A 12,388-nucleotide genomic window follows, 5' to 3' on the forward strand; every position below is an offset into this window, starting at 1 on the left:
TTCGCCAGTTTCTTTATATCCATCCATTTTCTGTTTACCCTTTTCCCCAATGGGGAAAAGGGTAAAATGAATGTTTCAGGCAAGAGGCAAGGTACGCCCTTGTGACACACTTTCTTTATATATTTTTTTTTAATTAAAACTTTTTACTGACCTTTAAAATGTGATTCCCTGGGACTTTATTAAGATGCTATTGTAGCGTTGAGAATTATTTGCAGAACATTGTGTCTCTTTTTCAGATTCTTTGCTTGACTGTGTCACTTTACCAACCCCTGATATTCAATGCAAAGCAATAGCACATGTGGCTGTTGCCACATCACTGAGAGGATTTGCCATTTAGAATTTTACAAAGCAGTCACGCATCGGCTGTTGTTTGTACTTTGAACGCAGTGTGCTGCTTCTGCTGAATTACTGTCCTCAAATAGATTCAGGCACATAAATGAAAAAGAAAAAACAATTTTCCCACCTAAGTTGTTTCCACCAACTTTCTGCCAAAGTTGGTGGAAACATGTCCACACCAGTCCTTCAGAACATTACGCCCATGCTCTGCTGCCATTTATCTTGGCTCAGGGGCATGCAGAGACCTTTGAGGGGCAGTGGCTCAAAGTTAAAAAGGGCCACATTGAACAAGATTTTAAATCACTGTACAACAACATAGCAACAATTTATAATAATCAAATAATCTAATATTCAATCAAATCATCTGTATCACTATCATTATGTGGAGACGATGCAAAGCAAATATAGTCTATGTTTCCCTGATGGGTATAAAGTCGCTGTTTCTGCTGCTGACAGTCCTGGAGGTCTGAGTTGATCTGAGACTGTAGCTGTTAAACAGGCCATAAAAGAAAGGTTTGCTGATTATGAAGCATGTAATGAAATAACCAAATGTTATGCTATTTTACTAAATAAGCCCTACTACTTCTGTTTAACCTCCAACAACTTGGCTACTGCTTTATAGATCAAAAAGACTCATTGGGGTTAACTCTACATTATTTGATGTTAGCACATCTGAGATCTAGAATTATAAGACTGAGATATTGAAGCAAAGAAAACTCAGAAGTTGTTGGTCGGGGCCTCCAGACATTATGGTTGAATTGCAACACAGATCATTGCTATAAACCTGCATTTATTGAGAATTACAATGTTTTTAAATATTGTTTAATGCATTCACCAGAGGAAAAAAATAACTAAAGGTTTTAATCAGTTAAAGTCAAAACTTAAATATAAGTTTCTATATTGGATTTGTACATTTGACTCTATAGCACAGGTGTCAAACTCCACTCCTCAAGGGCCACTGTCCTGCAGTTTTTAGATGTGCCACAGGTACAAAACTGGCTTCATTACCTCCTCCTTGTGTATACAAGTTCTCCAGAGCCTTAATGACCTAATTATTCTATTCAGGTGGTGCAGCAGAGGCACATCTAAACGTTGCAGGACACTGGCCCTTGAGGACTGGAGTTTGACACCCCTGCTCTAGAGGAGTCATGCCTCACCAGTCATGAGCCCTACCACACATCACTGGTCTGTTTATGTCCTGCATTTGTGAGCCAGTCTTTCTGTCAGGCAAGCAGTTCTGTCGAGCAACACGAATCCCCCTGCGGGACCCCTAATGATTTCAGCTTATGTGAGAGAGGGAGTGTGCATGTGAGACAGAGCTTTGTGAGGAAATGAGAGCTTTGTGAGGAGATGCAGCAACGGAGGGAAAGGACGCAGCTGAAAGTGCAGGGAGTGACAGGGAGGAGAGGTATTCTGCTATGACTCTCCTGTTCTGTGTATAGGAGGAGACATCAGTAGATTGATCGCAAAGGCTTATCACAATAAATAGTGTAGCAGATCTCAGACCAGCCACTTTCCCATCCTCTTCATCTGATTCAATCTCTTTCTCTTGGGAAAGAGAAACCTCCTGCATCCCTTTATTTCCCTTAAGTTCTCATTACGAACTTCTGTCCCCCCTCTGTTGGGCATCCTCACAGGGATGCGGACACAGCAGGGCTTGGAAGGGGGCGAGCCCCTGCCTGGGGACAGCTGTGGAAGCAGCGGCAGCTCTGGACTGTCACCAGGGTCCGAGTCTGGCAGAGGGAGCCCGGTGAGCCTTGTAATGGCTAGCATGATGGACGGAGGTCTTGGTGTGGGTGCATGTATGGGTGGAGGAAGAGGAGGAGGAAACAGCTTGGACAGCACTTTGAGGGGGGTCCTGTCTCATTACTGGAGCTTGGAGAGTCTGCACTCCACCAGAGGTAAGGGTCTTGCGTACATGACGTGGTTACCATGCCCCTTTACTGCAGATAAGCAATTTGCCGATCGAATTTTTCTTCTGATGGATGCTCTGCACTTAATTTGACCTCTGTATTAGAAAGACAACCTTCTGTGAGGTTGTCTTCATCATTTCATGGCATGTGAGATACCCTGAATGCATTTTACTCACTGCAAGGGGAGGTAATGTGCTCATGTTTAGACTGTGCTGACTATAGAAAGAGCTAGAAAAGTATCTCAAGCATCCCTTGTAAACACAGTGCTGAACTCTGGCTTGCAGATTTCTCCTCTGGGTGTTGTCAGCGAGGTAATTTGATTCAACTGTTGAATCAAATCAAGGGATCCCTCACAAAGTGGACCCCATTTTCCATGTCCTTTTTGGGACGTATCAACTCAATTAAAATGAATATACTACCCAAATTCCTATATCTCTTTCAGACATTACATATTTTTATTCCTAATATTTTTTTTAATGAGCGAGACTTGACATTTTTGTCTTTCATTTGGCAGGGTAAATGCCCAAGGCTTAATAAATTATAACTCCAAAATCCTAAACAGCAGTGGGGCAGGGATTGCCTTCCCCAATTTCCGGTTTTATTATTGAGCCGCCAGCCTTAGATGCTTTGTGTTTTGGTATTTTTACTATAACTTGGGTGGCTGTTCTGCTGGGTGGCTATGGAGCTATGCAGTGGAAACAAAATATCTATCCCGCTCTGTTCCCCACTTTGACGCTCTTCATCTAACCCCACTTTAAACCCTGTAGTGAAACACTCACTGAAAATATGGGGCCAGTTTAGGAAATACTTTAAATTCCACAATTTTTCCCTCTGAAGTTCACTTAAGCATTTTTTTAAACCATCTGTTAAGGATGGGGTGTTCTTAGAGTGAGCTTACTCATTTTAAGGACCTTTTGATAAAGAAGAATTTGACATCCTTTGAGGAACGTGGCAATAAATATGGTTAACCTAGATCCCTTTCTTTTCTTTCTTTTTTTAAAATTATTTGCAAACCAGAAACTTTATTCAGTTTCACGTTTCAGGCTCATTTTCTCTGCCAGAGTATACATTGTTGGAAAACATCCTATTGTTGAACCCGACTCGTGAAGGCCTGGTTTAATAAAATGTTGACTATGAAACAGACCTCCTCACCTAAGCTTAAAACTTCATGGGAAGAAGAATTGAATATGACTATATGGGATTAGACCTGGGCCTTTGTTCTTAAACTGGTGAATATAACATCTCTGTGTGCGTGCCATTATCAAATCAAATCAAATTTTATTTGTACAGCACATTTCAGCAACAAGGCATTTCAAAGTGCTTTACATTATAAACACAAAAACACAAAGTCATGCAACATAGAATAAACAATACATTGTTTCATATTACATTTCAAATACAATTCTAAACAGAATGTGTTTTAGTTGAGATTTAAAGGAAATCAGGGTTTCCACTGTTTTACAGTTTTCTGGAAGTTTGTTCCAGATTTTTGGTGCATAGATGCTGAAAGCTGCTTCTCCTCTCTTGGTTCTGGTTCTGGGGATGCAGAGCAGAACCAGAACCAGAACCTGAGAGTCTGGAAGGTTGATACAACAACAGCAGATCTTTGATGTATTGTGGTGCTAAACCGTTCAGTGATTTATAAACTAACAACAGTATTTTAAAATCTATTCTTTGAGCTACAGGGAGCCAGTGGAGGGACTTTAAAACTGCTGTTATGTCTCTATCTTCCTGGTTTTAGTGAGAACAGGAGCAGCAGCTTCTGGATCAGCTGCAGCTGGAGGATTGATTTGTTGGACAGGCCTGTGAAGACGCTGTTACAATAATCAATGCGACTAAAGATAAACACAGGGATGAGTTTCTCTACATCTGGCTGAGACATTAGTCCTCTAATCCTGGAGATGTTCTTCAGTGATAGAAGGCCGACTTTGTAACTGTCTTTATGTGGCTCGTAAGGTTCAAGTCCGAGTCCATCACTACTCCCAGGTTTTGGGCCTGATCTCTAGTTTTTAGTTGTAATAACTGAAGCTGTGCATTGACTCTAGATCTATAGCTCTAGATCTATAGCTCTAGATTTATAGCTCTAGATCTATAGCTCTAGATCTATAGCTTTAGATCTATAGCTCTAGTTCGTTCCTCTTTAGGTCAAAAATAATGACTTCAGTTGTGTTTCTGTTCAGCTGGAGAAAGTTTTGACACATCCACACATTTATCTGTTCTAAACATTTATTCAGTGATTGGATGGGGTCAAAGGTCACCTGGTGACATTGTAATGTAGAGCTGTGTGTCATCTGCATAGTTATGGTAGCTGATATTATTTCCTATTATAACCTGAGCTAGTGGGACAATATAAATATGGAATAAGAGGGGTCCTAGGATTGAACCTTGGGGCACCCCACATGTGACCTTTGACCTCTTTGAAGAGAAGTTTCCAATTGAAACAAATAAATCCCTGTTCTTTATGTAAGATTCCAACCAGTGAAGCACTGGACCGGAGAGTCCAACCCAACTCTCCAGTCCATTCAGTAATATGTCAAAAGCTGCACTGAGGTCCAACAGAACCAGCACTGTGGTTCTCCCACAGTCCGTATTTATATGGATATCATTGAATACTTTGACTAGGCCAGTCTCCGTGCTGTGGTGAGCACGAAAACCAGATTGTTAGGAGTCAAAGCAGTTGGTTATTGTCATGAAGCTATTCAACTGTTTACACACAGCTTTTTCAATAACTTTGCTGATGAATGGGAGGTCAGAGGTCAGAGGTCGGCCTGTAATTCTGCAGTAGTGATTTGTCCAGATTGTTCTTTTTTAGCAGAGGTTTGATAACTGCTGTTTTCAAAACCTGGGGGAAAACGCCTGATGTGAATGATGAGTTACTATTTGGATCAGATCAGTAGCAATAACAGGCAGGACTTTCTTAAAGAAATGTGTGGGAAGGACATCCAGACAGCAGGAGCTTGAACTTAATTGACTTAGAATTTGTTCTAGAGTTTTATAATTAAGTGGTTGAAAGTGGGTCATTTTTCCTGTATTAGGTTTGTCTGGGTACAGCAATGGTTCTGGCTGTAGAGTTGATGTGCAGATTAATCCTCTGATTTTTTTATTTTTCTCTGAAAAGAAGCTGGAAAACTTGTTACAGGCAGCATTAGATTGAATTCAGGAGGTAACGTCATAGGAGGGTTTGTGAGCCTGTCAACTGTTGCAAATAAAGCTCCAGCATTGTTAATGTTTTTGTTTATGACATCTGCAAAGAAAGCCTCCCTTGCATGTTTTAGTGTTGAGTGATAGTTACATAGTATTTCTTTGTAGATGTTATTATGAACGTGAAGTTGAGTTTTACGCCATTTTCGTTCTGCTCTGAGACAGAGTTGTCTTGCAGATCGAACTGTTTGTGCTTTTCTCCATGGAGATTTCTTCTTACCAGTCAAAACCTTTACTTTAATTGGGGCAATGGAATCAATGATATATGAAACTATAGACTGAAAATCATCTACCAACTTATCTACGTCATTACAGTTTAAGGGTGAGGAAGAAGTGTAGATTTGATTAAATGTTTCTGCTGTGTTTTCTGTAAAAGAACGTTTTGTGACAGTAGCTGTTTGTCCAAGTGGGTCAAAGAATAAATAACTTTCAAAGATAACAGCAAAGTGATCCGACAGTGCGATTTCAGTTACAGACATTGGAAATATTCACACCATTACTGATAACCAGGTCCAGTGTGTGTCCTTGAGTGTGTGTTGCTTGTTTCACATGTTGTGTTAAACCAAAATTTTCTAAAATATTAAAAGCTTTTTGCCCCTCTGTTTTGGGGTTTGTCCACATGAATGTTGAAATCACCAACAATTATTAATCAATCATAATCAATGCATATGAGAGATAGAAGATCATTCAAGTCAGTAAAGAAATGTTCCACGTATGTTGGAGTTTTGTATAAAGTTAGTGTCAAAGTTCATTTTTGGCCTTCAATCTCAATTCTTAGATACTCAAAAGAGGTGAAATGACCCAAAGAGATTTTACTACAATTTATGGTATTTTTAAATATAGAAGCCACGCCTCCTCCTTTTTTATGTTTTCTATTTGCCAGTGTTTTAACAACTTTTTTACCGGTTCACTTAGAGTTGTCTGCTCAGTCTTATTTGGGGTTCTCCCCTTTTCCACATACACTAGTAACTGATGTATGTCTAGGTCCGACCCTTGTAGGGCCTGCCCACTCCAATGAAGCCACGTCTTCTGTATCCGCCTCTGTTAAAGTCGTCACAGCACAGTCAATGTTGGCTGTAGTTTTGGGGAATCTAGACAATGCATCTGCGTTAACATTCTCTTTTCCCGCTCGGTACTTCACCTCAAAATCAAATGAGGACAGCTGAGCAACCCATCTTTGTTCCACTGGCCCTAATTTGGCAGTTTGAAGGTGGGCAACTGGGTTATTGTCCATAAACACTGCAAACTTGGCACCAGTTAAATAGTCCTTAAATTTGGGAATCCATGGGGCACTGGGGTAAATGGGCATCATCATCTTTTTTTTTTTAACTATATCTATTAAAACACTGTTCACAATCCCGCTGACCCTGCTCGCAGCGCCAAGTTGTAATGCCCGAGAGGCTTAATCTCTTTCTTATAAAAATAGTCTGCAAGGATTGTGTACAGAGTCTCAATCAAGAGTCTCTGCTGCTCCCACATGTCCAGCCTGGTCCAACCGATCCTCCAGTCCACACGAACCACGGCGGACGCCAGCCCAACGGCTCCTGTTCTGGGGAACACGGTCCTTGCGGTTCCGCACGTCCAGCTTGGTCCGACCGGTTCTCCGGTTCTCAGCGGTAACCCAGCAGTTCTCACTTCTACCGCCGGCCGCCCGCTCTTCTGCCGTGACCGGATCAGCAGTCCTCGTACATGGAACGATATAACCAAGTGGTAGGCATAGTGTGCAGAAACATCTGTGCAGAATATGGACTGGAAACCCAGAGATCAAAGTGGGAAACACCCCCAAAGGTGGTGGAGAACGCCAGAGCTAAGATCCTGTGGGACTTCCAGATCCAGACAGACAGAATGGTAATGGCGAACCAACCAGACATTGTCGTAGTGGATAAACAACAGAGGAAAGCCGTTGTGGTAGATGTAGCAATACCAAGCGACTGCAACATCAGGAAAAAGGAGAAACTGGAGAAATACCAGGGCCTCAGGGAGGAACTGGAGAGGGCCTAGAAGGTGAAAGACCACAGTGGTGCCTGTGGTCATCGGGGCCCTCGGGGCAGTAACCCCCAAACTGGATCAATGGCTACAACAGATCCCAGGAACAACATCAGACATCTCAGTCCAGAAATGTGCAGCAGTCCTTGGCACAGCCAAGATACTGCAGGACCCTCAAGCTCCCAGGCCTCTGGTAGAGGACCCGAGCTCAGAGGATAAGAACCACCCGCCGTGGGTGAGAAGGGAATTTTTTTAAAAATATATATATTTATATATATATATGGCTTTTCGTAAGCTGCTGTATTACTTCATGTTTTTACTTTACATGACAGCAGCTTGTAAATATATTTATGGCTTTAATTTGCCATCTGCAAAGTTGTTAAAACTGTAAACAAGTCAGTAGTCATGCAACATTCCCTGATTCAAAACATATTTTAATCAGGACAAAGTACGTTGTTTGGACTATTTTGTTCCTATATTTTAAAATATTTTTCTAAAATGACATTCCTTCTTTATTATTAAACTTTGCTAAATAGATGTAAGCGATACAATGTGGGACTGAAGCTGTGTAATAGCTGTATAACATTTGTGTACGTGAATCATCTTATTATTTCTGGAACACAATAATCTTCGCAGTTCAGTGGACTCATTGTGGCTGGGCTGCGTCTGATAACACACATACATCGTATTAATGTGCAAAAAAGAGTTGCAGTGATCTGTGTCTGTATTTAATTTAATTCCAATAAAAACGTGTTTTCCCTGTCTGATACCGTTTTATTCTTACAAACACCTATGTATATACAAAGTTTTTTAACAGGTAGAATATTCTTGTAAAAGGATTAGTGCATACATCTACAGCTTTTCATTTTAAACGGGTAGGATATTCCGATGAAGGAAGTGATCTTGTTGTGGTTTCATGTATATAGATTATTCCAATGCTAACGCCTAAGCTTCCACTTCAGTCCCGTCAGTTAAATAATGTTATCCAAAATATTTAACATTAACAACCTGCTATAGTGTTCTGTTTGTAAACATGACAAGTTTTGGACATGTTGCACCAAAAGATAGACTTAGCTATCTATCCGTGCTATGATAGCAAAATCTGAAGAGGTAGCACGAATAGTCAGAACACTGGCAGTCAGGTTGATGGGTAAAAAGGATAAAAAAACGTCCAAATCTAAACGTTTCCTCACAGCTATGAACCATATTTCACCACACAGACGCACACACACCACACAAGCCCACTTTCTCACTTTTTTCTTTACTTCACTAAGAAACTGTGAGAAAGCAGGTGTACATTCTGTGCCTGTGGACAAACTCCACCCACTCTGAGTGATACTCAGGAGAAGTGGAGGGAAGCATGAATACTTTCTGCAAGGGAGTCCTAAACACATTACACACTTAAGGTACATGGGCACAGAATATGTGTCTCAAGTTCAATTGTACAAATCACCCATTGAATTTTTTTTTTTAAATTGAAATGTAATAAAAATTTTTACAAAAGATTAATGTCAAAGAAATTGTTTTTTATCTCTACTTTTTTTTCAGGGGACATAAAAAAATGTAAATTCCATTTTTTTACATCCAAATGAATAAATTGTCATCATTGATCCTTTATTTGTGACCAATAAGAAAGGATCATTGCACAAATATTGATTGAAATGGTTAGTATTGGAGTTAATAATCAGATACAAGAATGTTTTGGAGGAATTTCTTGGTTTCTGACACCATTGCATGATTAAACACTCCACAGGTCAAATAGACCCATGAACATTATTGCTGTACCTCAGAAATGTACATAACAGGAGAGTTAACCTGACCCTAAATAAAAGCTTCATTTTCCATGCATTAGGCCTTTTATATTTTTAAGGCTCATTAAGATTAAAAATGTTAGTGAAAATGCAGAAAGAGGTCCTAAATAGGACAGATAAACAAGTATAAACACGCTCGCACACGCAGCCAACTGTCCTCATGTCCGAGGCAGGAAGCAGTGATGGGAAGAGGAAAAAGTGTCTAAAAGGATGTATCATAAAAAACTATACACTGGGCTCTGCAGAAAATGGGTCGCCTTTATATGGCATGGCAAGCCTGAGGCGTCTGTTTTCCTACTTAAGTTGGAGTTGAAGCTCAGACCACAAATACATAAAGCTACATTAAGTTTCATCGGACAATAGTTAACAAAAATATAAATATGCAAATATTAATTGAATTCTTCTACACAAATGTTTGATAATATTTTGAAAGAGTGGGATGTCCTGTGGTGCAGCTGTAAATCATAGAACACATTCCTTGTACCTGTCAAGTCTCCTGTTTTGGCAAAAAAACTACCACATTTTACCCCTCTTTTCTGCTGTACTCCCATATTAGTATTTTTCTATAAATGTCTCAAACTATTACAATAACTACCCATACCCTTGAGGTAGTAGTCTTCCACAAACCCCCCACACTCTCATTTTCCCAGCCATCTGATATCTACAAATAAATTTTACTTACTTTTAAATACAAAACTTGAACAATATGACTTACAAAGGCCTTAGTTCTCCATGCAGCCGTTACGGGGGAGTCCTGGCCCGATTACCTTTGCCGCATGTCTTCCCCCTCTCTCATAACCCATTTTATTTCACAGTATCCTTCCTGGATACTGTGAAATATAGGTGATGAGAGCTGGGAAATAACATAAAAATATTAAATTAAAATTGGAGAAAAACTGACAAATTCTAATCAGCTCAGTTTCAAATATAAATAATACTTCATTTATAACAGTAATGCACAGTTTAATTCAATTTAATACAAAAATAATCCTGATGCAAAATTAAATGTATCTGATATTAATGCAGATTCTTCTAAGATGTTATACTTGATGTTATTAGACCTGTAAATTTAGGCTTTTGTAGTGATGATATCTCTGTGTGATTCAGATTTTCCTCCATAACATATTTTTCTATGATCATGATGTAATTATCATAATCATCAACTATCAGGTGTGGATAGTGGTAGTCCATCTGATATATTATTGGCAGTTTCAAATGTTGCAATTAAACAGTCTTTCGCAGTTTCAATAGTGCACTCATTGATATTGCAATGATAATTGCCACTGGCATAACTGTGTCAAAACTCAGCAATAAGACATGGACATAGTCTTTATTGTCATTCAACTGTACATTTGTAATGTACATATTGAGCAAAATTTTAATTTCAATGAAATTTAGAAGCATCGTCAATGTTTCATTTCTGTATCTTGTCACATCATCTGCACTTTACCATTATTGGACCTGCTGCTTCTTCTTTGGTGTGGTTGAGTGCCTTTAGTTAATTTTAGTTGTATATATTATTATTATTATGTGTTTGTTTATTTAATATTGTATATATTTGACTTTTTGCACGGGAGTTGCAATAGAAATTTCGTTGAATCCTGTTCAATGACAATAAATGCTATTCTATTCTTCTATTCTATTCTATTCTGGTCACGTCCCTCCTCCCGGTGGGACGTGCCCGAAACACCTCCCCCGGGAAGCGTCCAGGAAGCATCCTAACCAGATGCCTGAGCCACCTCAACTGGATCCTCTCGATGTGGAAGAGCAGCGGCTCTACTCTGAGTCCCTCCCGGATGACCGAGCTTCTCACCCTATCTCTTAAGGAGAGCCCAGACACCCTACGGAGGAAACCCTTTTCGGCCACTTGTATCCGTGATCTTGTTCTTTTGGTCATGACCCAAAGCTCATGTCCATACATGAGGATAGGAACGTAGATCGACCGGTAAATCAAGAGCTTCGCTTTTGATTTACCGCTCAGCTCTCTCTTCACCACAACAGACCGGTACAGCGCCCGCTTCACGGCAGATGCTGCACCAATCTGCCTGTCGATCTCCCGCTCCCTTCTTCCCTCATTCATTAATAACATTCTAAGATACTTGAACTCCTCCACTTGGGGCAGGACACCCCCCTCGACCCATAGAAGGCACTCTACCCTTTTCCGGTTCAAGACCATGGCCTCGGACTTGGAGGTACTGATCCTCATCCTGGCCGCTTCACACTCGGCTGCAAACCGCTTCAGCGAGAGCTGCAGATCATGTCCAGATGAGCCACCAGGACCACATCATCCGCAAAAAGCAGAGATGCGATCCTAAGGCCACCAAAACAGATCCCCTCAACACCTTGGCTGCGCCTAGAAATTCTGTCCATAAAAGTTATGAACAGACTCGGTAACAAAGGGCAGCCCTGGCGGTGTCCATCTCTCACCGGAAACGAGCCCAACTTATTGCCGGCAATGCAGACCAGACTCCGACACCAGTCATTTAGGGACCTGATAGCTCTTATCAAAGGGCCCGGTACCCCATGCTCCTGGAGAACCCCCACAGGGCTGCCCAAGGGACATACCGCTCTAATCAGAGCCAGGAGTAGAATCTTAGCAATGTGAGTCAACCTCATGTGCTCGCTGATGTTAATAGTAATGGCAAAAAATCGCATGACAATACAGAAAAACTGCTTATCTGCCATCATAGGTGGTCATGCTACCTAGATTGAGCATTCACAAAATGCTATGCTAGGTAAGACATGGCACCGAGCAAAATGAGATAAGTAGACCTTGCTGCGGCAAGCAGAAAGGGGCGAGGACACTGTCAGTCTCATACCTTATTTGGAAATGGGGTCATTGCGGAAGTGAAGGGGGTGCAATTTCCTATACTATCCGTGGTCTCCTGTTTTTATTTTCTTTTGAAATTGATCAAATATGACACCTATAGAAAAAAGACCCTTTGGCGGCTTTGATACAACATGACCGACTTTCTGTCGGGTGTGAACCACAACAAGAACTGACAAGGTACATATGTGTACCAAGTTTCATAATTCTGGGTTAAAGCATGGCTCGAGGCTGATTGTTTAAAGTTTTCTAGGGGGCGCTGTAGAGAAATTTGGTCATGGCTATCAGCAAATAATATAAATTCCTACTGGGGG

General features: G+C 40.7%; 1 protein-coding gene across 2 annotated transcripts in view; it reads left to right on the forward strand.

Moving 5' to 3' along the window:
- The first annotated feature begins 1,776 nt into the window (after positions 1–1,776).
- arhgef4 (Rho guanine nucleotide exchange factor (GEF) 4) overlaps positions 1,777–12,388 on the forward strand; it is a 50,519-nt gene continuing 39,907 nt past the window's right edge. The window contains exon 1 of one of the 2 annotated variants that reach the window (XM_055022761.1): positions 1,777–2,237. In XM_055022761.1, coding sequence (XP_054878736.1) covers positions 1,976–2,237 — 262 coding nt within the window. In that variant the 5' untranslated portion in view covers positions 1,777–1,975. The remainder of the gene's footprint in view (positions 2,238–12,388) is intronic. The other variant, XM_055022762.1, reaches the window with a different exon arrangement.

This window comes from Poeciliopsis prolifica, unplaced genomic scaffold (assembly GCF_027474105.1).
Source record: "Poeciliopsis prolifica strain line A6 unplaced genomic scaffold, Auburn_PproV2 SCAFFOLD090, whole genome shotgun sequence".
Taxonomy (NCBI): domain Eukaryota; kingdom Metazoa; phylum Chordata; class Actinopteri; order Cyprinodontiformes; family Poeciliidae; genus Poeciliopsis; species Poeciliopsis prolifica.